Raw genomic sequence first — 26,523 nt, forward strand, 5'->3', positions numbered from 1 at the left:
CCACCAAAAAAAACTCAATTTCCCATCAGCCCCGGGGAGTGGGACAACACATGCTAGTTGCTGTTTGTGTCCAAGGTCTTTAATACATTAAAATCATTTTTTGTTCAAAATATTCAGACAAATATATGGTAAAACACGTCAATAAAACGGCCAAAAGCCACCAAAAAAAACTCCATTTCCCATCAGCCCCGGGGAGTGGGCCGCGCAGCCGCACTGCAACGCGAGCTGCCCAGTCGAGGCAGCACAGCTAGAGGCCATATTGGAATCTATGAAGTCGGTTTACACTTTGATGGGACTGAGCGTCTGTCGTCTTCGGGAGTCTCTACATCGCTATCCCGGACTAACACCCTAGTGATCGCGCCAGGCATTCCGCTCGAGACCCTGCCACGTCTGGACGGCGCGTTGTCTCGCTTCTTTTGTGGGAGAAAAATGAGTCCAACCGATGCTAAACGAGGGGCTAAACGCAGGAAGAACAAGCGGGGCGGTGGCAGTAGTTGCAGTGCTGTCTGCAACACCAGCGGTGGCAAGGCCGGGGTTGCTTCGGCCCTTGGTTGTGCGGGAGCAGCGACACCCGCGTCCGTCGTCAGCTTCCTAACAACCAACAGCGGGAACAGCGGGTCCATGGCGGGCATGAACGGAGAGGTAAGGGGGTCACGGGGATGTCAAAGCGGGGGAGCTGGTTATCAACGACACACACGTCGGATGCGGGCCCGACACTGATGCGAGGAGAGCAGCCACAGCTAGCGGGCTGGGCTCACGTATATGCGCAGCCTGGGGAGGGGGGGGGGACGTGATTTGCGGGTGTTTAACGCAGATAATTCGTGGTTGTTGTGCGTTGCGGGTGAGCAGGACGTGGGAGCCGCACAGAGGAGCGTGCCTGGTTGTGCGGTGTTACACTGACGTAAACATTAGCATCGTTAGCTCAAGTTGAGGTATCAAGAGATGAATCGACAACAACTTCAGCCACCGAGGAGCTTTGTTTTGTAGCTAATGCAATGCTAATGCGTTATGGGGGGAGCACATGGGTTAAATAAGGAGTGTGTAGGAGCTTCATGAGGCTCAACACAGTTTGACCATTGGTTGCTTTTACGCAGATAAACATGAATGCTAGCTAATGCTAACAGAGGAGAGCACTAACAACTTCAGCCTCGTCGGGCCTCCATGTGAACAGGCTGACCTTCCACTTTTCTTTGCTTATTAGGAGTTTAATAAGTTAATAAAATAACAACCTGCAGATATCCAGAGTAGCTTAGTTTTAAGTCATTAGCACACAAACGATAAGTTACAGTGTGAGGTCATTTCTTTGTAATCTTGGGCCCAAATTATTTGTAATGAATGATATTTAGTCAATCAGTTTTTACACAAATTGCCAAAAGAGCTCATATAAAGCTAAAGTAAGTACTACTAGGTCTAAGTTGGTAAAAAAAAATGCCATGACATCAGTTTAATCTTTATGTTTATGTTGTTGTCTACCTGTCTCTCCTGGGCAGGCCGGACAGCATTACCTAACACATTTAAGATGGATTGCAAACTCAGAAAAAAACCTAATGTAGACTTCACAACTTAACAATTACCGGTTTAATAACTCTGATGAATCAAGTGTGTTAGTTCTGTGTAAATATTGAGTTGTTTGTATCCCTCAGGTAAGCAACAGTGTTACACCACAGTTTACGGAAGGACCAGTGAATGCTGACTTCTCCGGGGTTCTTCAGGTAAATTCACATCACGTGTTTCCGAAGTTCACCCAAGGCCACAGTTAGAATGGTATCCCGAAGCCATGCCCCATTCGTCAAACCTATTTTACACCTTTATGCCAGAACTTTAGGAACACTTGAAGGGGATGAATACTACAAGATGGCTTACGTTGCTCTTAGTTGAATGCCTTTACACATACTATTTTTAAAACGTTAAGCGTTTGAAGTGACATAACTGTCACAAATATTAAGCATATTAAATTTCGATTGGCACCAAACAATTGTGCGCTCTGCCACAGCATGACATCAAGATGGTTCAACATCTGCATTTACAATACACATCTGGAACATGACTAGAACCTGACTCATCATATTGTGACAGCCTGCCCTTAGTGATCAATTTCAGCAGTGATTTCAGTCTCTGCAGCACTGTTTTTGACAGCAGTGTTAGAAAGCTGCCTCTACGTTACCAGCACTATGTTAGCATCAAGCCATATGTTAAGTTACTGTCATTTAAACATTTTATTGAATGAAAAATTTGACCGAAACCAAACTTTATATTGTCCTGTCGTTAAGATCTTTGACAGCTAAACTGAATGTCCCAGCATCAGGACAATTAATAACAACAACATTATATCCAAATGAGTGCTATTTTAACGTATGCCTTAGCGCATATATAAGGAACTGTGCACTTATCCCAGTAAAATCTCTGGTCAAAAAACTAAAATGTTCTTTCAAAACTAATTCATTTTATTGATAGCTCTAACAAAAGTATTGATGGTGCATAATGAAAATGTTCAAAAAAGTTGTACTGCTTTGGTGCATTAATGAAGTAAGTAATCATTCGGGCTGTAACAATGTGTTTCTGCTTGTATAGTTCAGAACAAGATGTTTTTTTCAGCACATACAGCCAATCAAATAATGCACCCTGCGCTTGTACAAAGTATGTCAAGTGGATTTTGCTTCTATTTTGTTATATTGTGTTTTTGTCACCACACCTGGTTGTTATTGTTATGTTGTAAACACTGCTCATGTTATGATGACAAATTACTCTCAATAGGTCAGGCAAAAAAAAGTCTGAAATGTAATACTTTTAAAAAATGTAAAGTGACAATGTAAGGAACATAGTTGGGTACTGTTTTTTTTGTTGTATTAAAAATGTATTTAATTGTGACGCAATAATACTGGTTTGAATCAGATTATTTTAGTTATTACGTCCCCACCAAAATATACAGGCAAGATAAGAAATCCCCAGAAATTACCACTGCTGGAGGAGTGAATGAAGCTGAGTAACCTACAGCACCCAAAGATCTCCGGGAAACTACTGGTACACCTATAAAATGTTGCTGAAATAGATGCAAAGAAACCCTTTTTTGAAATCCCCAAAAGCCTTTTAACTCTTTGACAAACTGCGCCAATGTGGATGTCATTAATTGAAACTTCTGGCTGGTAATTATGTGTTTGTGCCACTCTGTGGCTCACTCACTGAGGAGGCTGCACATTAAAAGAAAAGTTCCTGTGTTTTAATGGGACTGCAGAGGGGCGGTGAAGACAGCTGGCTTACCCAGAATGCAGTGGCTTACAAAGGAGTAGAGTGTGACCCGCCTTGATATACTGACTGATTAATCCTGGAGACAATTTCTTTCAATTAGCACATTCTTTTCAAAGAGTCGTTAGTTTGACAATCCAGATTAATTTACAAGGTTTAATGTTTATCACATTTTGTTAACACATAGCTGCAATCTCACTGTATTTCATAATATTTACAAATTATCAGGTTATGTCTTTGAAAATTCTATTTTAATCCAAAAATGTAAAGGATTATTTACGTGACTGTTTATGTGGCTGTTAACCTTATGGTTTCTTTTTTTCTCTCGTTATTTCCTCTTACTACTACTACTACACACTCACCACAGACTCCATTCACGTTCGGCCTGAACCAGCGGGCTCCCTACACGGCGGGTGATAGCTGCCTCTTATGCCGATGTGAGCGCAAAGACAGTTCCGTGCCTCCAGACGCAGGGATCTCGGGCCAGAACGGTACAACACAGCCCAACAAGACACCCAGCGCCCTCCAGCTGCCTCTGTGGGTGTGCTCTGACTGCAGGCGCACGGTGGAGAAGGAGGACCGACACACTGCTCTGGAGCAGTCGTTGGGGGTGAGACACCTGCTGGGTATAGAGAGTTTTGAAGTTGTGGGGAAGGTGTTGAAAATCAATGATGACAGCCAAGTGTTTGTGGCTGTAGTGAGCGAACTGCATGTCCTCTAGTTGTCACAGTTTCCAGACATCATCCGTCTCAGCACTGATATATCTGCCGTTTAACTCGGCTGCAGCCAGGATGTCAGTGGATGGTGTAGCTCTCGTGTTCGCATCCGTTTCTTTGCCAGAAAAAACTGCTGTTGCTGTTAAAAAACGACAAAAACAAAAACGATACAAAAAACAAAAACGATACAAAAAACATACTATCATTTCGTATTTTGACTTTGCTTGACTTTGAACGATAGCTAGATAATAGTAACTAGGCCAAAATATGAAAATTCTGTCAAGTTCTTAAAACAAAGGACAATGCAGTGGATCAACAACTACTATATTCTTTTTAGTATGCGTTATCGTAACTTTTTATGTTCTTTACAATTTATAGTTGGATTTGCTTTACACATCAGAGCATGACTGTAATACGGCTCTCTGGTTTATGTTCTATGAATGCCATGATGTGTGAGACTAATGCCTCTTCATATAAAGAGCTTCTTTATGTTAGACAGCCTGGCTATGTGCTCAGCTTGTGTCTTTTTAAGGACAACACCAGTGTAGAAGTGGAAACGTCTTGTGACTTATAATAGTTATTTGTTTTTTCTTACTGGAATACAAAGTCATTACTATATACTGAATAGACTCCCTTCAATTTTTTTATGGCAAATTGTTTTTACATGTGTGGTTTGATTAAGTGCAAGTTATGAGCAGTTATTTGTTTTTATAAACTCTAAGTAATAGTTTCATATTCCATTATTCATGTTTAAGCAGAGCCAAAGGCTGCTGGTCATTACTGTTAACATATTTCTGCTGCCACTATGCTGTGCTGTGCTTTAGCTTCATTTTGGTTGTGTTACATTAGACTCAAGTAAACTCCTGTCAGTCAAAAATAACCTGTAGTCATCTTTTCTAACGATAAAATATTGTATTAACACAGAGGTAGATTCATTTTGCTGTTTGCACACTGATGACATGTCTCTGAGTAATGGGAAATTCCTGAATAATGTAATCAGATTAGGAAACCAAAGATGTCAAATTAAAAACACCAAATAAAGTTAAAATAAATTGTAGCAAAATTTCTAAAGCATATAAACCTAAAGTAAGTACTACTAGGTCTAAGTTGGTAAAAAAAAATGCCATGACATCAATTTAATGTTAATGTTTATATTGTAGTCTACCTGTCTCTCCTGGGCAGGCCGGACACATTTAAACACATTTAAGATGGATTTACAAACTCAGGAAAAAAACCTAATGTAGACTTCACAATTTAAGAATTACCGGTTTACTAATAAGTATAGTACGATAATGACACATGGGCTCAAGACACACTTCCTGACTGACCTATGATTCAAAGTTGTGCAGCAGGGAATATTATTGTCTATACTTGTACATATGCACATGAATTATTAACTCCAGTCAAAGATGTATAACTCAAAACCTTACTGAGTACCTCAAGTGGTTGTAACTGTTGATATGTTGAGCTGGTTCCTATACCATTGATGAAGCCTTATATTAAGGTTGTCAGGTATGTCGGAGTGGTTGGTTTCCTTGTTGTTGGAGCCGTGGCTGTTTGGCTTGGGTTTGGTTTCCTCGTTAATGTATTGTTCGTCTGCATCCTCACAGCAGTAGGCTCATGCTGACTCAGAATATCATGGCCTTGTAGTAAAACCCAGCCAAACCACTGGAAAGCTTTTATTGAGAAGCAGCTGCAGAAAGTTTGCCTGAACATCATTTTTTAACATTTTAGCTCCAGTAGCTTAGTTACATAAATGTGAATCTTCACAAGTGATTCAAGTAAGATAAACTTACCCTATGACGTTCCTGTCGGGGCGCAAGACTCTCTCCTTTGATTGGCTGATCACAGCTACTGCGCCTGGACTTCTTCCGTTGTCGGCTCATGGCACATCTTTCTTCTTTGTAGCTGCCATAGTGAACAAGGACAAAGTTATTGCAGAGGTGTATCAATGTCGAGACAGCTTTGACGCTCCAGTTTCATAAAGACGTTATTCGTTTTATGGAGAAATAACTTTTAAAAACTCCCTAATACATTATATAACACGTATATGCTCTGCTAACATTTACTGTGTTGTCATATGATGTGTTGTTGCAGCATGTTTTGGTCTTAAGACATCAAAACATCTATTATCTTTGACTGTGTGTCCTGTTCAGGGTGGCGGGGTGGCTGTAGATGATTCCCAGCTGACATTGGGCAAAGGTTGCAGGGTCGCAGGTTGCTCACGTTCACACCACACCTACAGGCAATTTAAAACTATCAATTCATCTAAGCTTCATGTCTTCGGACTGGGGGGGCGGCTAAGAACCCGGAGAGAACCCATGCTGCCACAGGTGGAACATGCAAACTCCACACAGAAGGGCCCCTCTAGCTATGAGGGGACAGTACTAGCCACTAAACCACTGTGAAGCCCAAATCAAAACATGATAGACGTAACCAACAGTAATAACTGTGACTCGACAAACAACTAAAGTTTCTTTTAAAACGTTGCTCGCTTGCATCTCGAGGAAAGCATAGAAACTCTTCCTTATCTCAGTGTGCCGTTTTTGATATTTCCCGCAGAGCCAGGACTTCCTTTTGCACATGCCGGTGGGTAACGGAAACCTTGGCCAGGAGGCAGCCACAGGGGACAGACTGACCGCTGCTGTGCCTACACTACCCATGCTCCCCGCCCCGGACCTCACCGCACCAATGCCTGCTGATACAGTGTGCGGCTGTGAAGCCTGCAACGAGAGACGGTCAGTTCGGAGGGAATACCGTTAAAAGCGGATTCAATTGTAATGCACTGTTTTTAATGTTTAAGTTTTTTTTTAAATTCTTAACGAATAATGTCCTGAATTACAGGGAGATCTCTGCTGAATCAGAGAGGGAGTCCCAGCAGCTACAGAACCACTGGTCGGAGGTTCGATACCTGGTGCGCTGCATCTACCGTCAGACAGGAACCCCATTAGCAGATGACCATGACCAGCCCCTAGAGAGAGACAAGGACGGCATGAAGGAGCTGGTCGATAGGTAAACTGACTCTGTCTTATTTCTGTCTTTCAGGTGTTTGTCCACTAGAGGTCTCTACCGAGCTGTGGATTCATACAAACAGCCTCTGTAAAAACAACCAGGCCTGACAGCCTTTGAAAGGAATGATGTCAACGAATTGAAACTACTTCTATCTCGACTGTATCGGTCAGATTAAAAGCCCCATAAAATGTATTCTTTAGTACCTTGATATGATTTACTTCCTGTTGAAACAGGACTTTTGGTTGTGCCATGACTCACTGAGGGAACAGTTTTAAACTGTAATCCAGGGAAGAACCAGTTATTTGGTTGTAGTTTCCAGAGTTTCTGTAGAGTTTTCTTTCACCTATCCAGTTTGAACATCACATAGCAAGACATATCTCATCAATAAAGGTCTGGTTGAACCCATCATGATTCTGGTAAAGGGGGGAAAAGACACCCTTGTTAGTGATTTCTTAAACTAACCACAGCGTCTTGGGCATCGTTAAGAACATGGATGCCGCAAAATAGCCAAAGCGGAAGAAAAAATTACTCCGCCTATGTCAGGCTTACACCAACAGTCTCAATGTATTACCATTTTAAAGATAATTTGCTTTATTTCCCCCCGGTAGACTCTGTGAAAAGGACCCTTACCAGCTGTATCAACGGTTGGAGCAGCAGGCGCGTGAATACGTCTTGGAAATGAAGGTGCGGCTACTGAAGCACCTATCTACAGGACCCAAGACTACAGGACCAGCTGGGACTGTGGCTGCAGCCCTCGGTCCTCCTCAGGCCTACCAGTTAATTTCCCTGCTGCTCGAGGAGTACAACGCCCTCTGTCAGGCTGCACGCACCATCAGCAGCTTCCTGCTCACCCTGGTCAGTTTGTCTTTTGTGTAGCCAGAGATACAGAGACACAGTGTTGGCTGTCCTGCAGCCGGCATCAAAGGCAATTCAAAGCCTGTTAGCTGCTGTCAATAATTCAATGTTTTGTTTTTTTCCTCAGGAGAACGAGCACCTTCAGAAATTCCAGGTGACGTGGGAGCTGCACAACAAGCACCTTTTTGAGAATCTGGTGTTCTCTGAACCGATCTTGCACAGCAGTTTACCTGCACTGGTTGCACAGCTGAAGTAAGATATATTTCTACCAGTTTGAAAAAATAAAAATAAAAAAATGATTAGTTACTTATCCATCATTATCACTTAATCAGCTATTCTTGACCCAGATTGGACCAGTATGCCACATTTTAGAAAAATAAAAGTTGCAGCGCTTTCTTGTCCATTAAACCATAAAAGTGTCTTTGATGACTTGATGTCGTACTCTGCCCTTTTTTAATGACTATTTCTGCCTTATTTATTTTTTTAGACACGGCACAGCCTCCCATGATTCATACAATGAAGATATGTACAGGACCTTGTTAGAAAGTTACCATCAGCTGCAGCAGGAGATGGCTTCGGTGTCTACTGAATGGCAGGAGTGTGAGAAGAGGATTGATGACTATGTAGATGAACAGGTAGACGCATCCAAGACGAAGCATACACATATTTGATAAAGGAAATAACCGTACTTATATAAAAGGTGGTATTTTATGAAGATTGCGTAATTAAAGCTGTAAGGGCGTGACTCTTTTGCAGCTGCTTTTTAAGGTGGACGGTCAGAGTGTCACCAACCAAAGAACAGAGCCACACAAGTCTTTGATAAGCAAAAACGTAAGAGAATTAAAATCTGAACGCAGTTAATGTTTTTTTTATCTTATCACTAAATTGTAATTCCTTTCACTTATGGAAGTTCACGCTCTTCTAATCATCTGCCCATTTCCAGACTTTGAAGACTAAGCAGCGAATGCTGAAGGAGGACTGGGAGTTCTTTAAGCAGAGGAGGTTTATAGAAGAACAGGTAAACAACAATAATACAGGGTTGTCTTGGCACATATAAAGTTCTGTACCTCGTAGCAGTTTTTAAAATGTTGTTGTCTGTACAGTTACCTAACAGTAAGAAGCCCCCTGCCGGAGAACACAACTTCACAGACACTATGAGGATGCTCTCATCTCGTCTGAGTATTCCAGACTGCCCGAACTGCAATTATCGAAGGAGGTGAGTTTCCATGATTCACTGGTTCGTCAGGCCTGAGATCATGGCACTTTCAATAGCCAGTGTTTCCGCTATTGCGCCATTAAGAGCTGGTGTCATCTTACAGCCAGCCATTGTTAATGGCAGTGGGCCTTAAGCAGCTAGAAGGAAAAACATTTGCTTCTTTAGTTTTGTGCTGATACTCTGGATCTATTTCCCTAAAACCCACCTGAGGTTCTGCTTTGTGAAATATCACAAATTTATCATAAGAACTGAGTGTCCTTTCAAAAGTGTTTTTGATAAGTTCATTTACATTTTTAATGATTCAGAAGGAGTCAAATTCTTCAACTGTTTCCTACTGTTGGAGGAAATCCACCGTAAACATATTTGTCAGACATTTCTACTTAAAGGTGTGGCAATTAAAAGGAAACTGGCCTTGGCATGAACAGGCTCTCCGGGTTTGGCGCGGTTGTGGAAAAGCGGATATGATATAGCAAATTTAAAATATTCTTGAAACTGCCTTTATTGACAAATTAAGGAAAATGTATTCTTATTTCTCTATAAAAGATTTAATTCATCAATTTTGAGTCGGGGGGTTTATACGTCGATGTATATATAGATCTAATTTTGAGATGTTGTTGTAACAAAACATTGATAAGAACATAGACTTCAGGGGATGAACGTGAGTTTAACTCCTTATGGTAATTTAAGTACTTAATAACAAATCAATATTAAGATTGTCCGTATCACCCACCTCTACCAACAGGTGCACGTGTGACGACTGTAGTCTTTCCCACATCCTGACCTGTGGCATCATGGACTCTCCCATCGCTGAGGACCTCCACATCAAGCTGCCCCTCCAAGGGGAACCTCCCCGCGACTACCTGACGGAGGTGCACCCTCCCAGCCTCTCCTCCGGCAGCTCAGCCTCCGGCTCCAACTCCAGTTCTCCCATCACCATCCAGCAGCACCCGAGGCTCATCCTGCCTGAAGGAGATACCAACACCTTGTAAGTTAGCCCGTCACTGTCCCATCAAAATGGTTGTTAATCGTTTTTAACAAATCATTTAGGCACAATTCATACAGATCATAATTGAACACCTCTTCCGATAAACAAGAATCCCCCCTTTGTCACGTTCCCCTAAAATGACGACTCATTTCCCCTCTTCTTTTAGTATTAGTGATGATGACGAAGTGCCTCCGTTGTCCAGTAAGTTCGGGGACATCTACCCAATGACTGGTTATGAGGATAACAGCGTTGTGACTGCTGCTGTGAACGGCCTCCATAATGACATCAATGGGGAATGTGAAAACGTGGAACTAAAGACAGGGGTGAGTTCTGTGCTAAGTTTTGTGAATAACTTTTTAAAAAATGCCCAAGATTAGTTGTGAATTTCCCTTCCGAGTTTCTGGATGATGAAACTGACGTTCGTTATGAGTGGGCTACCAGTTTTTGTGTGCTGTTCCTCACCTATGTCCTAATTGAGTATTCTTTTGTTCAACACATTTCTGTCTCAGTCTCCTCACATGACCAGCAGCAGCAGCTCATCAGAGGGTGACGAGGAGGAAGGTGACGGGGAGGTTGGCGGAGAACCCAGAAGCCAGCGGGAAGAGCTTTCCTCAGGGAAACCCATCAGCCCTCCACCTTCCTACAACCACCAACAGGTACGGTGTTACAATTGCTCGGACACAAAGTGAATAAACCTGTTGCACAAACATTATTACTCAAGTATGATTTTATAATGAAATGACAACTGTCCCTAGTCAATGTCAAATCCTTGACCATAGTTTTCTCTATTGATAAATCTTTTGTCAATTAAATTTTAGAAAAAATAAATAAATAAATGTACCGTATTTTCCGCACTATAAGGCGCACTTAAAAGCCTTTAATTTTCTCAAAAAACGACAGTGCGCCTTATAATCCGGAGCGCCTTATATATGGATTAATTCTGGTTGTGTTTACTGACCTCGAAACGAAACAGTGTGGTCACACGGCGCTCTGTCAACATGTTTTAGTAGACTTAGTAAACTACAAAGCCGCACCGCAGCAGCATTACGGCCACCGTAGTCAGGAGCGTCGCGGAGTAACACACACTGTGCTTCACCATAATAACAGTGTGTGTGTATAAGGACCCAACATGGCTCCTGTCAAGAGACACGCTTACGACGCGGACTTCAAACTCAAGGCTGTCAGTCACGCAGGAGAACATGGGAATAGAGCAGCTGCGAGAGAATCTAACATTAATGAATCAATGGTAGGAAGTGGAGGAAGTTTGACTGACTGACTGTTTTGTTTCGCTTAATGCGCCTTATAGTCCGGTGCGCCTTATATATGAAAAAAGATCGAAAATAGACCATTCATTGACAGTGCGCCTTATAATCCAGTGCGCCCTATAGTGCGGAAAATACGGTAATTGAAATACGTGGAACCAGAGAGGTTCTGCATTTTTCTGCAAAAAATGATTCGTTGATTGAAAATTGCTGCTGATAAAATCTTCTGTCGAACAACAAATTGTTTCAGCAAAAATATACCTAGATAATAATAATAACCTTATAAGGGCACGGCAGATGAACACACACGCACTCCAGAATGAAAGCACACAAACATTTTGAATATGTGTGTTTCCACTCTCAGGTAGAACAGGTCCAACATGCCTGCGAATGCCACGTGTGCAACCAAGACCCGGGCTCCTCCACCCTCGGCCCGGCCACCTGCCTGCCCCCTAGTCGCCTCCACGCTGCACCTCCTCCCACCGTCGGACACCAGTTCTTCACAGACACCAAGACACCCCCTACCCACCCTGCCCTCCACCTCTACCCCCACATCCACGGCCACCTGCCCCTACACAACTTCTCCCGGCCCCTGCTGCACCCTACGCTCTACCCTCCTAGTCCTCCTCTCACACACAACAAGGTGAGGATTAATCTTGAGCAACACATGAATTACTTTCTCCCCTGATTACTTTCTATATCTAGTGTGTATAATTATAGCTACGAGAGTCCCTTAAAGGGAAAATTTATTCATTTCCTTATCACTGGGGACTTTTTTGAGTTTCCAGGAACAATAGTGAGCTTAGTTGTATTCTAGTTTCACTTAGTTTCTTTGTAATTTAAATTGTTCGCCACAAGGGGTCAGGCTTAACCCAATCTAAGTTAAAAGCAATCCAAAGCTGTGTTATGCACCAGCTCAAATCAGTTTCTCATATTCCCAAACAAGTTCCATGATTTGTTTTGTATCTTTTTTCTTCTTTCCTTAAGCCTTTGCCCCCAAACCCAACATCAAACCACTCGGCGGCCAAGCAGCCGGCCTTCAGCCCTTCGTTACCGGAGCACGTTTACCAGAACTGCTTCGGCGGTGCGTGTGGAGCGGGCGACTGGAACAGCTCGCTGCAGTGCCTCTCGCTCAAGTTCGAGAACCTTTGGGATGCTGCTGTGATGAAGAGCTGGAATCCATCTGTCCTGTTGCCCGAGTCCCTTCCAGGTGAGCCTCTCCGGCACTGCAGAAATAATCCATACAAAAAAAAAAATCAGCTTGTCAAACACTGTTTAAATCATTTTTCGTCAACAGGTGACATGCTCGGCCCCCCCCTCGCTGACATGCCCCTGCCCCCGACATCATCCATCGGCCCCCAAGGGGACCACCCCTCGCTGCCCACCCCTCTGCCCCCTTCCTGCTCCGCTTCCTCGTCACTGTCATCGTCTTCGTCATCGTCGTCGTCGTCGTCCTGCTCCTCTTCAGAAGCCAAACAGCAGAAGAAGAGCGGCGCCAAGAAGAAGTGTCTCTACAATTTCCAGGATGCCTTCATGGAGACCAATCGAGTAGTGATGGCCACCTCCGCCTCCACGTCCTCCGTGTCCTGCACCGCCACCACTGTCCAGTCAAGTAATAACCCCCCCATCCACCTAGCATCTAAAAGACCCAACTCTTTAGGTAATATAGGCGGTAGGGGCAACGCTTAGGTTTGCACTGATGTTGATAGATTTATGTGCAACTTAGAAAATCATCAATCAGTAATTTCTCCTCAGTTTTCTTTTGTGAGTAAACATTAACTTTAATGCAGCTAAGTTACTTTTTTTATTTTCGAAAAGAAGATAACACTGTTTTTTGGATATGTTTGTGTCTGGCAAGCTAGGCTAACTAGCAACGATCATGTTGGCAACGATCACTAATGCTCTATAACACTGATGTAGCGGGCACTATCGCTGCATAAAAATATATTAACAGTAAATATACACTTTTTGGGTATTACAGTGTTGACCAGAGAACAAGTATCAAAACAAATAAAGGATATATAAAGATTTTAAACAATTTTTTTCTTACAAATGTGAGTGCTTGTTCATTTTCTGATATTTGATGCTAACTTGCTCCTTTATGTGAAAACTTTGTGAATAACTGCGTGTTTTTAAGAACGAAGATCTAAACAAAGCTCTCAACCAACATCTCTTTGTCTCCTCTAGACGACGTATTTCACAATCTAGGTAAAGAGGACCATAGGCAGCCCGCTCCAGCCCCCCCTAGAAACTGTCCCACAGGACTGACCTCCCTCCCTCCACTCTCGGCCCCCACCCTGCCCCCAGCACCCACCACGCACCTCCCCACGATGGGATCCCAGCCCTTTCCAACGATGGCTGCCCCGGCCCCAGACTTCATGGAGACACACCAGGGGTTGTGTCTGCCGCCCGCCGAGCCACCGGCCTCCTCAGCCGACGGTCCCGTCAGTGCTCCACCCAGCGTCTGCAGGTAAGACCACCACCATGTCCTACAGGCTCATAAAGCAGGACTTTAATCAAATGTAATACCAACAACTGAGACGGATTGATTTTGTTGTATCTTTAGGGACCAGTTCTAAGTTTGATTCTTTTTCAGTGACCCTGACTGTGAAGGCCATCGCTGTGAGGGGAACGGGGCGTACGAGCACCAGCCGTACGATGGCGAGGAGAGTCAGGACGAGGACAGCTGCTCCGAGCATAGCTCCTCCACCTCCACCTCCACCAACCAGAAGGAAGGAAAGTACTGTGACTGCTGCTACTGCGAGTTCTTCGGGCACGGCGGGGTAAGAGGCCCACGTTTATTACTCACTGAAATGAGCATGTTCACCTCAAATTTACATGTTCTTTGAGGGGACGCAAATTTATTCAGTTTGTTTGAATTAATGAATGGATCTTGTGAATCATAGATTATTATCTTCAATAATAATAACTGATTTAATCATTCTCTGTTTAATTCTCAGCCCCCAGCTGCTCCTACCAGTCGAAACTATGCAGAGATGCGAGAGAAACTGCGGTTGCGTCTGACAAAGCGCAAGGAGGAGCAACCTAAACGGGAGGAGCAGCAACCAGTGATAGAGCGAGATGGAGGGGTGGAGGACCACAGGCGGGTGGAGGACCTATTGCAGTTCATCAATAGTGCCGACAATAAACCTGTCTCCAGTTCTAAAGCAGCCAAACGGGCCAGGCATAAACAAAAGAAGGTAAGCGTCCCTCCTAAACCACTACAGCGACTCTTTGTTGACAACTAGGATTTTATCCGCCAAAGTTGTCATTATACTGAAAGAGTGTCTGTCTGTGTGTGCTTCAGGTGGAGGAGAAGGCCCGTCTGGAGGCAGAGGCCCGTGAAAGGGAGGAGCAGCTGATGTTGGAGGAGCAGCAGCGACGACAGCGGCAGGAAGAGGAAGAGGCGGCGCTTCAAAAGGAGCTGCTCCGGCTGCAAGAGCTGCAGCACCATCGGGCCGCCAAGAAGAAAAAGAAAGAGAAAGCAAAGGAAAACACCGCTCCCCCACAAAACAACCCACAGCCCCTCAAACAGACAGCTCAGAACGTCCTGGATAACCTACAGAACGGAAAGTCACACTCACTGCTTCAAACCCTCATCAGGCTGCCCGAAAAGAAGGAGCCCAGATTAGAACCCCTACCCCGCCCCAACACACAGCACAGCCCCAAACACACTAGTGAGAGGGGTTTTTCTACTGAGACCAACATCCCCAACTGTCAAGCCCTCCTCCACAATGGCACTCCTACATCCCAGCTTGAGGTCAACAGTAAAGTAAAGGCCAAGCAGTCTGCTAAAGCGGCCTCTTGTGAGGCGGCTGTGAAGAAAGCCCCAGAGCTACCCAAGAGCTCAGATGGGGCAGCAAAGCTAGCGAACGGTACCGCCCCCACCCCCACCACTACACCAGACACCAAAGCAACGCGGATCAGGCCTGCTGAGGCCCTGACTCCTCTCCCAACCACTGAACCAAGGAGGGAGGACAGGTGTAATGTTGGAGGTGCAGGTGGGAAAAGGCAGCAGCAGCAGCAGCAGCAGCAGCTTCATCATCAACCGCTGACCCAAATAAAGGCAGACAGGCGGAGTCCACCAGTGTCAAACCCTTCCCCGTCACCCCCGCCGGCCTCCCAGTCCGAGCAGAATGGCAAACCTCCCAGTGCAGAATCCCCGCAGCCCAAGGGCAAGACCAAGAAGAGCAAGAAGAAGAAGGGGGACAAGATGAACACCCCAATAGGTTTGTTTCATGAATCACAGTTCAGTTTTGAGGAATCAGGTGTGCGTTTACGTCCAGTAGTTTTATCCCAATCACTAAAGTAACAGGTGTGACTGCACTGACGTCATGCTGGTGAGGTGAGGGAAACACGAACCGTGTTCCTAACAGGGACAGCGTGATCTATTTCCTCACTTGTCTCTTGGGTATCCTGTGGTGTATAACATGTCGCAGCCTTGTTGGTGAATGTGTGCGCTGTGCAGATTGCTGCTGACCTTTTTACGTCTCGCTGTCATGAGCAGGTACTGTGGGGAGCAGCTTAAAGAAGTTTTACTTTATGTCACAAATATTCGTGTCGCACTTGTGCCCTTATTTGCAACGTGTTCTGACGGTGAGAAAGCATTAAAGACTTTTTACCACTGAAAAGGTGCCAGTGGTGAAACTGGGCCCCAAAACTAAATCTCAGAGAGATGTGAACACTCTGCCTCACTTTGGCCCTTAAACCTGCTGAACGAGAACCAAGAGATTGCGGGGGGGGGAGGGAATAGACAACATTTTCGACAATCTGGTATAGAATCTGCTTAATGTAGACGGTGTTGTTAGAGGAATAAAAGAGGAAACGATTCAAGTTTGTCTCACTTGTGTACTGATACAGTATTCGGGAGTTTTCCGCATAAATTCCTCTGACAAACCCGTCTACATTCAGATGTGTCAAAGCTACTATGTGTAGAATTTCCAACTTAAGAGCCACCCAGTACTAGAATCAAAGAGGCGTTTTATACAGTAATGCATATCTAAGCTCCTCTCAGAGACTATTTCATAATACACTTACAAAAGTCATTAATATATTTAATATCGCAGTAATTAATATGCATTCATGGTATTTTGTTTCAGATGACGTATTCTTGCCCAAAGACATCGACTTGGATAGCACTGAAATGGACGAGACGGAGAGGGAGGTGGAATATTTCAAAAGGTATGTGTATTGCCTTGTATTTATATATTTATATATATATATATATATATATGTGACAAATACTGATGAGCTTTTCTCTTGATGTCAACTTTAAAGGTACCCTGTGGAGTTTTTTGACCCCTAGTGGTGCTTTGGAGCAATGTCATCATAAGTGGATAAATGCACTTGTACAAGCACAGTTTCCACAGTTACACGCTGTTCTGTTGATTGACAGTTGAGTGTCAATGAGGTAGACGCACGTTAATTTGCAAAGACGAGGAATAAGACGACCACTAGCAAGCAAACAAGGATGAAAACAATGAGGGTTTTAAAAATCAATAAAATGATCATCTTTTAAAGGAAAGGATATTGAACACCTTTTATGATACTTCAGATCTACAAAAAAAATGTGTTCTCCTGCAAGAAATCTTACACAAAGAAATCCACAGGTTACCTTTAAATAATGATGGAGTGTGGTTCTTCAGAAGGTTAATGTTTGTTTTGTTTTTTCCTGCAGGTTTTGCTTGGATTCTGCCCGGCAGACCCGCCAGAGGCTTTCCATCAACTGGGCTAACTTTAGTTTGAAGAAAGCCACGTTTGCTGCACATTGAGGCTGTTGGTCAGTGACTGTCGGGACACAATCAGTACCTTAACAGCTGCACCAACCCCCACGATTCCCCCCCCCCCCCCCCACCCCTTGCTCATCCCGTTACCTCCGCCCAGCTGTTGTCCTCCCAGAACTTATCTCCCGCTGTGCCCAAATCACACCCACGCTGCCTTGCTTTGTTCTTGTCGCTGTGAGGCTCCAACACGGACCCATCTGGATCAATCCACCTGCAGAAGTTAAAAATGAAATGAAATGACACAAAAGAATCACAAAATGCTACTTTACATCTTGATTAATTTTCCTTGCGTGCTTGTGTGCTTTTAGTCTGAGTTGGGCATTTCTTTTGACTTAAAAAGCCATGGTCTGAAATCTTTTTCTTATAATGGCTTACCTGTAGTCAAAAGATGCTTACTATGTCTGGAATGGTTTCCTTCCTAAAGAAAAAAAAAAAAAAAGAGACAATGGAAACTACAGAAAAAAAGAGAAATGTAATGAATTAAAAGCTGTATTTGAGATATTGTGGCTAAATATCCCGTCGTTTCCCGTTCCTAGCACGGCATCTCATCCACATGATTGACAAGGGAATGGGCTTGGTCAGCTGGTCTCCACTCCCTGCTCCCCACCCCCCACCAACACCACCCACCACCCCCAACCCTGTTTCACAGAAAGGAGGAAAGCGTAATACTTGACAATGTTCTTTTTTGGTTTTTAAGTTCTGTTTAACAAACTGTTGAGTAAAAGTGTACCAGTTACAGTTTTTGTTTTCTTTATTTTTGACCTGTAGCCAGCTTGTATCAGAATACTTTCAGAATGAAATCGAAAAAGAACAATACTCACACTATCAACCTGTTATAGAGTGTATATTGTATTAACACTGAAGCCAAACTGGCTACTTTTAACATATTGTTAAGTAATATTAAATCTTGTCTTTCTTTTTTGAAAGATGGAATACAGTAGTATGGCAGGATTATGCGTCTTGTGTCACATCTTATTTCCTACATGCTGTAGAAATTTACTATAAAGGGGCGTGGACACTTAAAACCACACATACATGTAAAGAAACGGCTTTGGGGACAGAAGCGCATTCACAAAGCTCGACAATGTGAATGTTACAATGTATTTGTTTAATCTGTTAAAAAGAATCGCATGTAAAACCGTTGTTTGGTTGTTTTAGTCAGGACTAGTAGCTTTTTGGAGTCTACGCTAGTTTACCTGGCAAATGTTTAGAGCCAAGAAACAGTCCGGCACATTCCCTCCTGTAGAACGGCATATTTACACATCCTTCTTTTTGTATTGATTAAACAAAAGAGATAGCGTGTTGATGAGTTTTAGAGGGGAAGGTTTGCAGATGTTATTGCCGTTGGACAGAGCTAGGCTAACAATTTCTCCCTATTTTCAGTCTTTGTGCTAAGCTAACTCGCTGCAACAGAAAAAAAAAGCTTGATAGTTGTATCAAAGTTCTCATATAACTTCCCGGCAAGAAATCTAAAGCTTATTTTTTTCAAAACGACAAATTCACGCTTGATTGGAAATTAAGATATTCAAATTGTGATGAAAATCATGTGATGAAATCAGTGTGATGACGCCGATCGTTGCTGCTCTGCATGTCTGCAGCTACACAGGGTTGCAGGATGAGTCAAATCCTCAAATACATACGTCTTCCTTTTAGTAAACAGTCATAATCAGTCTAGAAGGCCACTGTTACTGAGTCAGGTAGATCCCAGGGTTCAGTTTCAATTCCAAAGTACGTTAAAAGACGTAGCTGCCATTGGGCTGCTTCGGATATTTACATATGCAGCCTCATATGTACATGAGGCTCTTGGGAAAATTGATTCAAAGCAGTTTTGAAATCAAGTACATTCCCTCAGAGTAAAAGTGAGCTTGAAATGAGGTCATGCTTTGGCTTATCTAGATGTAGATGAGCTAATACATGCCTTTGGCTGAACAGCAATGACGAGACATAAGCAGCAGTCAAATCTTTTGTTGAGTCTTTTTCCACGATCTTGAGCTTCAATTTGCAGTTGCTAAAACTTATTTCACATATATTTGCACAAATGCACAACGATAGAGGCGGCCAACAATTTAAGGATACAGAAAATTCACATATTTTCATTCTTACTTTAAATGAAATGTAGAATAAGTATTATTACATTACATTACATTTCATTACAGTCATTTAGCAGACGCTTTTATCCAAAGCGACTTACAGTAAGTGTATTCAACATAGGTATTCAAGAGAACTACTAGTCACCAGAAGCAACTAAAAGCATAAACCAGAGCAAAAGTATAGTGCAGAAACAAACTAATACGAATACAATAAGTGCTAAGCGGAAGGCTCAGGGTAGTACTTCTCTAAGTAGTAGCTCTTAATTTAATAAAAACAGTTAAAATATGCTGTTAAAGTACACTGTTCATGTTCAGAGCCAAATGGATGTGTAGAGGAAGTGAGTTGCAGTTATGTTCCTCAGACTGCTTCCTCTCACCTTTTAAAGAGTGCCTGTCTCTTATAAACCGAGGGTTTTCACAATGAAAAATTACCACTCCTACAAATGTAACGATTGCGAGACCTGTGGTAAATGCACTTCATTCAAGGGAAGACAAAAAGGTTTAAGGTTTTGTGAGAGCCACTGGAGCCCATCTGAGTCATAATTTTATTTCAGATATGAATGATGTTTGCAGGGCGTGCGCACTCTCAGTCACCAGTGATGTAAGATGGGATCTACCACATTTGAGCAAATGCCCCACAAAACTACGCTAACGTAGACGAGCCAAAAACACCGAGCGAGACGTCTGAGAGAGACAAACGTAGGCCGTGATCTATATAAAACATGAAATTGGCACAGATTTGGGTATTTCTGATGTGATGCAGAGATAAGAGCTACTTAAGATAACCATTTCCCAAGTTAAAAACAGATTTATAGCTCTAAAAAAAAGTCACTTTAAAAGAAATTTCCATAATCTATCCATTCAAAAATCGTTCCTTGTTTTGACCTTTGCTGTAAAAAAAAAAACCCATCTTGGTTGATGTTGGAAAACACAATGGAGATCTCGGAGCAGTCTGACAATGACGGGCGAGCGCCGATAGGATTATTAGAAGGGATCACAGCTGCCTTGTAGCTTGTAATCACAATGCTGATCTTTTCATTATCGACCGCCTGGAGCGCTTCTGGATCCCATACACTTCCAAAGAGGGAATCCCCTCCCCCTCCCCCTTCATTCCTGACTATATCTGCCACAAACCCTGGACTTTCTTACAAAAAAGAATATAAAAAAAAAAAAAACCTTAATAGCAACTACCTCCACCAACACACGGTAAATCAAAGTGATCCGCTCAAGTCGACAACGCTCTATTTTCAGATAATAAACTTGTCTGCTTTTTTTTTGGGAATTCCCTCGTGATGGCGGGAAATTCCCGTTCTTTTAGGATACACATAAGATTAAAGGCTGTATATCTATCCATTCTGTGTTTGTCTGGATAAGTGTCAGACTGTAGTTTTTTCCCTCTTTGTTAAAAGTATACGACAGCCACAGCTCTACATCCTGATGCTTTGAATCTAGTTTCCAACAGGAACTGATCTTCCGCTGTCACCTGACTCTTTTCTTATTAACTCTTCTGTTTCTTAGAAAAGTTCCCAGACATTCAGGTGGGGACTTGTGACCTATTTCTTTCCACTCTCAGATCGGTGGGTAGCGTGTTTTTTTTTTTTCTGTGTGGAAGTTCAGTCACTTATAGCCCCTGTTGTAAATGCGTGGGTGAGTGTGTGGCGGGGGGGAGAATCCCCAGCAGACAGCTCGTGGCCTTTTTGAGGGGCTGTGTGTGTATTTCTACCAAGCTGCATGCAGAAAAGAAGAAAAGGCCTATAAACGAGATACTGAAGTTGCCCTTTAAATGAATAAATTAAATAAATTGTTTAAACGGATTCAGCCACAAGTATCATCCCCAGTTAGCTGATGAGTCAGTTAGCATGTGATGCTGCCTGGTGTCATTTAAACATTTGGGGAGTTGGGTGAAAGTCAAACCTAGAAGGAGGAAGTCCTTCAGCACTTTACATTTTAAACCGGTTTCTTAAATAAAGGTCAACAACTTCTGGTTTTGTTGCAAAGATTTGAAATAGACCACAAAGACTAAATTAAAGATTTACATGAAAATCATTCAAAACAACTAACAAATATAGAGCTACAGCTCGCAGCTAAGCTAGCCTGATTGTTGTTACAAAATCCTCCTACTAGAACCTTCAAAAGCTCACTTATTAACATTTATTAATTGTTTTTTTCTTTAAATCGGTACAAAAATGTGCCCGATTGACTCTCGTTTACCGTGTAGCTGTAAGACAGAGCTAGGCCCCGGCATTTCAAGGCTTTGTGCTAAGCTAAGCTAACCGACTGCTAGCAGTTGCTTCATATTTACCATACAGAGAACTTTATCAATCTTCTCATCTAACTCTTGGTAAGAAAGCAAAAACAATTATGTAAAACTAAAATATTCAATGATATAGTATTCAAAGTGAGACTGTGCAACTTTGTTAAATAGCAACCACATTTATCATTTGCCAACATTAGCTAACGCAGGTCACGCTTGGTGAACAAAAGAAACCCAGATCGTTTTGAATTGAGCAAAAGTGTGATTCCTCAACGATTCAACAACTCATTTACAGGAAGAATGCGTTGCTTCCTCTTTAGACAGTTTCATATTTATGCTTTAAAGTGCTTATTATTTGATCATAATGGGTTTTGTGTTCACTCACACACAGAACACAGTGGTTTGGCTGCGTCTTTTCTTTGCACTACAACAGCCTACTTCCTTTTTAAAAACAGGGGATGTCCAGCTTCCTGCACTAAACCCATGACAACTGAATCACCCAAACAGCACTACTGACCTGAATGTGTCAAAATTATACTTCACAGAGACGGCGTGACCGCACAATGTTTTGGTCACCAACTGACCCGAGGTCAGTTTGTTGGATGTAACTTGAGCTACGGTCTTTCTCTGGTCCTCTCAGTGGCCCTGTGGTGTTTGCTACAGCCACACAACAGCTGGGAAGATGGCTGTGACAGTACAGCGTGCCCATTCAAGCAACACTCTGAAGGGGTTTTCCACCGTGCGCACAAGCACATACACGTGACACAGATGGACACACACTAAAAAGTCACACACACACACACACACTTAGATTAAGTAGCGCCAACATTTTCGCGGTTAGGCTATGATCTGTGGTTATAGCTTGAGGCTGCAGACTGTCAAGAATTAAAAATGCTCCATGCCATAATGTGCCATACTTAAAGCTATATAAATCACCATAAAGATAAAGTGTGGGTAAACAGTTTTTTATTACAAAAATAATGTGCCGGCTCAAGAGAAACAGCACAAGATCTCAAAAAAATAAGTATATTATTGTCAGTTGGGATGCAATCTTTACATACACTGTTACAAAAAAAAGGACAAAACATATTTTCCAGTTGTAATGTATTAACATTTTTTATCCTTAAACTGTACCAGGAAACAAATATTTCATGGCTTTGGTGGAAAAAAAAAAGGCATCAAAAGCATTGCACTAAAATGCTTTGCCTTCTCCAATTATTTATGCAACATGAATAAATATTAATATAGTTATATATTTTAAAATCTCTTATTAAGAATATATAATTTACAGGACAGAATATGTAAAGTTCAATCAAAAAAATAAACAACAAATAGCACCATATTATCCAAAATAAGAAGCTTATGCGTCATGAATGTCTTAATCGTACGATCCTACGATTCAGTTTTTTGGCTAAATGTCAAGAAAGTGCAACAGGTTTGTAATTTGACACATTGAGGTATATGATATTCGATATATTGCATGGACATCCACTTTCCCACCACAATAATCTCCTGCATTGCCACAGGAGAACACTAAGAACCTGACACTGCTCACTATGCAGACTTAAAAGAAAAAGCCTGATCCACTCATTTCTCTTGCGACAGGGGGAACTTTGGGTTGTACAGTTTTGCTCCATTATGTACAAACATCTCAAGTCAGTCGTTTCATTTGTAGTCAAGTCTCTCCGCATTGGAAACTCCACTCGGTTATGTTCTGCCGTGTAGTGCTGCTCTTCAGTGTTCAGTTACTGTCAGTGAGTGATAGGTGTCTGTCTGTCTGTCCGCCCCCTAAAAAAAACAAGTGTTCTGTTTATAGTCTGGCACAGTCTTCACAATGGTTCAGGTACTCTGAGTAGTCCGTGTCTCTAAACGTGGCGAGGCAACGCGGGCACTGTAACTCTGACAGGCCTGGGCGTTCGTTCCACGCAGGGATCGCTGCTGCTGCTGCAGCGGCGGGTTGCTGCTGCTGCTGCAACTCAGCCGTGGTCCTCAACAGCGGCTCTGAAGAGTCCTTATGACGCCTCGAGGTGATCCTGTGCCCTATGTGCACACGACACACAGGAACCACGTCTCTGGTCTCTCTGCTTGCTCCCTGCTGAAGGCAATGATGTAAAAACGCTGTTAGGATCGCACAAGCCGACACACAATATGGAATATATACAGTATACATACATACATACATACATACATACATACATACATACATACATACATACATACATGCAAGTGTTTTTAGGGCTGTCGTCTCACCTGTTTGTGTAGCTGCTGTTTTAACTTATAAATCTGCTCCTTCAGGTCTTGGATCTGACCCTGTGCTCGCTCTCTGTCGCCACGCTCCGACTTAAAGTCGTCTGCGTAGATGAGGACCTGATTGAGGAATAGAGAGAACTTTTAGTTTTCTTGTTTCTTCAAAAGTCAGTCTATAAAAACACATCCGTTTGCAGTCAAACTCTAATAAGATCTGATTCAACGTAGCATAAAATACAGATATGTGTAGAGGTCATAATGTAGCACAGACCTGCTGCTGCAGAGTCTGGATGCGCTCGTTGTCTCGCCTCCTCATCTCCTCCACTTCTCTACTCAGCCGCTCACACTCGCTCATCCTCTCCTCGAGCAAGCCGTTGAGCCTGGTGATCTCATGATGAAGCACACTGCTGCTTATAGAGCCCAGGCCCGGCATCAAAGCCGGCCCAGAGGTCTCCTTTAGCCTCTGACATAAACCTCTGATATAGTCCTCCCTGCTGGCGTCATACTTCTGCCACCGAGAGTTCAGACTCTGGACCTTAAAAAAGGAACAACAACAATAGCAAGTTTAATATATTTTCTAAAAATGTTTGGTTATTCTAGTGCATGGTTTATTTCAGGGAAAAATAAAAGCATAGTCATTGACCACAACTTGTTCTAAGTGTAGACTTACATATGCAACTCGCTGCTTTAGCTGTTGATTCTCCTCTTGAAGTTGACAGATTTGGGCGTTAGCACCACTGTTGTCAAAGGAGTCTGGCATCTGTAGAAAATGGTGAAAGAGATGTTACAACAGAGTCCTCCCAAAAAAAAAAAAAAAAAAAAAGAATTCAAAACAAAAAGGCACAATACACAAGTAAATAGATGCAAACACATTCAAAACAGACAAAGTTTCACACGCACCTCCTTAGACCTTTGCTGCAGAGCCACATCCTCCCCTTCTCCTCCCCCCTTCTTCCTATCTCCCTCCAGCCTGGCCAGCAGCTCCTGGCACACCTTCACGGTGGCGCCGAGCTGGCCGCGCAGCTGGTCAGCCTCCTCTGCCAGGGACGTGCAGAGTACGGCTCTGGTGGCCTCGGACCGCTCCCTCTCCTCCAGGGCCGACCGCAGCCTGTGGATCTCCTGGTCCTTCTCGTGGTCCGGCTGACCCCTGACCTTCTCCAACTCCAGCTCCTTCTCTCTGAGCTGCATGTTCAGCCTCTGGATCTCCTGGGAGGGGAGGAAGACAGGGACATCAGTTGCATGACCAAAAAAAACCAAACACATTAATGTGTAATCTTTGGATGTATTTTACATATTTAACAATACACATAAAAACCATGTATAAATACAAATCTGTCACTGATTATTGCTTCTAATACTTTGTCTGGTTGACTGCATGTCAATCATAAGTCTACTTGTATCTATGAGGAAGTCTCAACATATTTTAGGCAAATAATTCAAAGCAATACATAACAATAGTCAAATCAACAAATGCCAGCATGCATATATAATATTTCAGTTACTGTGAATTCTTTACTGGTTTTTTTATTGCTCATTTTGGTTTTACCATGTCTCTTGTTTGCACTATCCTCTATGCTGCTGCAATCTTGTAAAATTCCCCGCTGCAGGACTAATAAAGGATTATCTTATCTTATCTTAAATATGGACTTTAGGGGTTTTAAAGCTTGTTTTTTTGTTGCCTAAAGACTTATGTGCAATTACATGAAACAGACCTGCCACTATAATAACTTCTCTCCACCATTCAAAAAAAATTGTACAAACACTAATCTGCATGTAACAAAACATTAAAAAAAAAAAACAACATTAAAAAAAAAAAAACTTATTTTACCTCTGTCTGTCGAGACGCCTTTAACTCCAAGTCTTTCCTCTTCTGCTTCTGTTTGCATATCTCTTTGCACAAACTGTCCAGCAGAGACTTGGACGGCCCGACGACCACAGACTCGTTATCTCCCACAGTCATGTAGATCCTCTCGTACCTCCCCAGCCTCGCCTTCAGGTCTGCGATGATGTTGTCCTTCACGGTGATCTGTTTGTTCAGCAGCTCCAGCTCCTGCTGCGTCTCGTGGTACAGAGTATTCAGCGTGCTGCAGCTCCGCAGCTTCGCGTCGGTATCCGAGGTCACGCTGGCGTTATCCATAGTTTGGCTTGGTTGGGTTTTTGTTTTTGACAGACTAACGAGTCCGTTTTAGTAATCCAGCATTTGACACCTCCGCTAACAGCCCTGTGACTTTAGAAATGGACCGAGGAAGGTCAATTGTGTCGACGCTTTGGCGCACAATAATATCCCCGCACCGTCTTTGGGGGATTTCCTAGGGAACTTCCCCGCGGACTTTTTTTGAGCTTCGTCAAACTGAGCCCTGCCTGCTCTCAAAGACTCACCGTCGACCGTCATTGGGGAGGCAAACAAAAAAAAAAAAAAAAAAAAAAGGGGTTTTATAACCTGCTGGCACAAATGGTAGTGAAAATAGAGATAAATCTTGAATGCAAGGTAAAGAAGTGTAAAGTTTGGTTACCACTAAAGGCTGGAAACAAGAAATAGCGGTGGTGCCTTCAGTGCAGTTGTAAATTTGGACTCTTTGGGGTTTTTTTCAACGCTACAAAATGTTTTAATAGCAAAAGCAAACGAGTAACCCGTAAAAAAAAAAAAAAAAAAAAAAAAAAAAAAAAGTTCATAGGATTTTTTTTTTTGTAAATAGTGTGAAAGAGGAAAAAAATAAAATAATTATGCATCTGAAACTGTTTTGTTTTTTTTGTCCACCCACAAAAAAAAAAAAAAAAAAAAATTATTGTATGCTTCAACAGAGAGTAGCTTCACATGCCCATAGAAATGAAGTCCCCTAAAAGTGTTAGCTAATATTTT

The 26,523-nt window shown here is 42.7% G+C and overlaps 2 protein-coding genes across 4 annotated transcripts; one reads left to right on the forward strand and one right to left on the reverse strand.

Annotated features, from left to right (window-relative positions):
* The first annotated feature begins 256 nt into the window (after window positions 1-256).
* fam193a (family with sequence similarity 193 member A) lies at window positions 257-18,133 on the forward strand. 2 transcript variants are annotated; one of them, XM_054604521.1, is made up of 23 exons: window positions 257-642; window positions 1,644-1,712; window positions 3,611-3,853; window positions 6,522-6,697; window positions 6,804-6,971; window positions 7,580-7,826; window positions 7,954-8,078; window positions 8,314-8,461; window positions 8,583-8,657; window positions 8,770-8,844; window positions 8,930-9,042; window positions 9,785-10,027; window positions 10,194-10,350; window positions 10,537-10,683; window positions 11,654-11,932; window positions 12,277-12,499; window positions 12,587-12,949; window positions 13,477-13,759; window positions 13,886-14,072; window positions 14,250-14,489; window positions 14,597-15,518; window positions 16,389-16,470; window positions 16,967-18,133. In XM_054604521.1, exons 1-23 carry the CDS (start codon window positions 430-432, stop codon window positions 17,058-17,060), a joined length of 4,872 nt encoding a protein of 1,623 aa, XP_054460496.1. In that variant the 5' UTR covers window positions 257-429; the 3' UTR covers window positions 17,061-18,133. The 2 variants fall into 2 exon arrangements, with proteins under 2 accessions (XP_054460496.1, XP_054460497.1); XM_054604522.1 differs by having other exon boundaries at window positions 12,587-12,901.
* A 4,239-nt stretch (window positions 18,134-22,372) lies between these two features.
* Window positions 22,373-26,043, reverse strand: tnip2 (TNFAIP3 interacting protein 2). 2 transcript variants are annotated; one of them, XM_054604779.1, is made up of 6 exons: window positions 25,492-26,043; window positions 24,564-24,869; window positions 24,334-24,423; window positions 23,935-24,198; window positions 23,667-23,783; window positions 22,373-23,508 (listed from the first exon to the last, which is right to left on the reverse strand). In XM_054604779.1, exons 1-6 carry the CDS (start codon window positions 25,798-25,800, stop codon window positions 23,227-23,229), a joined length of 1,368 nt encoding a protein of 455 aa, XP_054460754.1. In that variant the 5' UTR covers window positions 25,801-26,043; the 3' UTR covers window positions 22,373-23,226. The 2 variants fall into 2 exon arrangements, with proteins under 2 accessions (XP_054460754.1, XP_054460753.1); XM_054604778.1 differs by having other exon boundaries at window positions 22,373-23,511.
* Between the last annotated feature and the right edge of the window lie 480 nt (window positions 26,044-26,523).

Source organism: Anoplopoma fimbria, chromosome 9, assembly GCF_027596085.1.
Source record: "Anoplopoma fimbria isolate UVic2021 breed Golden Eagle Sablefish chromosome 9, Afim_UVic_2022, whole genome shotgun sequence".
NCBI classification, from domain to species: domain Eukaryota; kingdom Metazoa; phylum Chordata; class Actinopteri; order Perciformes; family Anoplopomatidae; genus Anoplopoma; species Anoplopoma fimbria.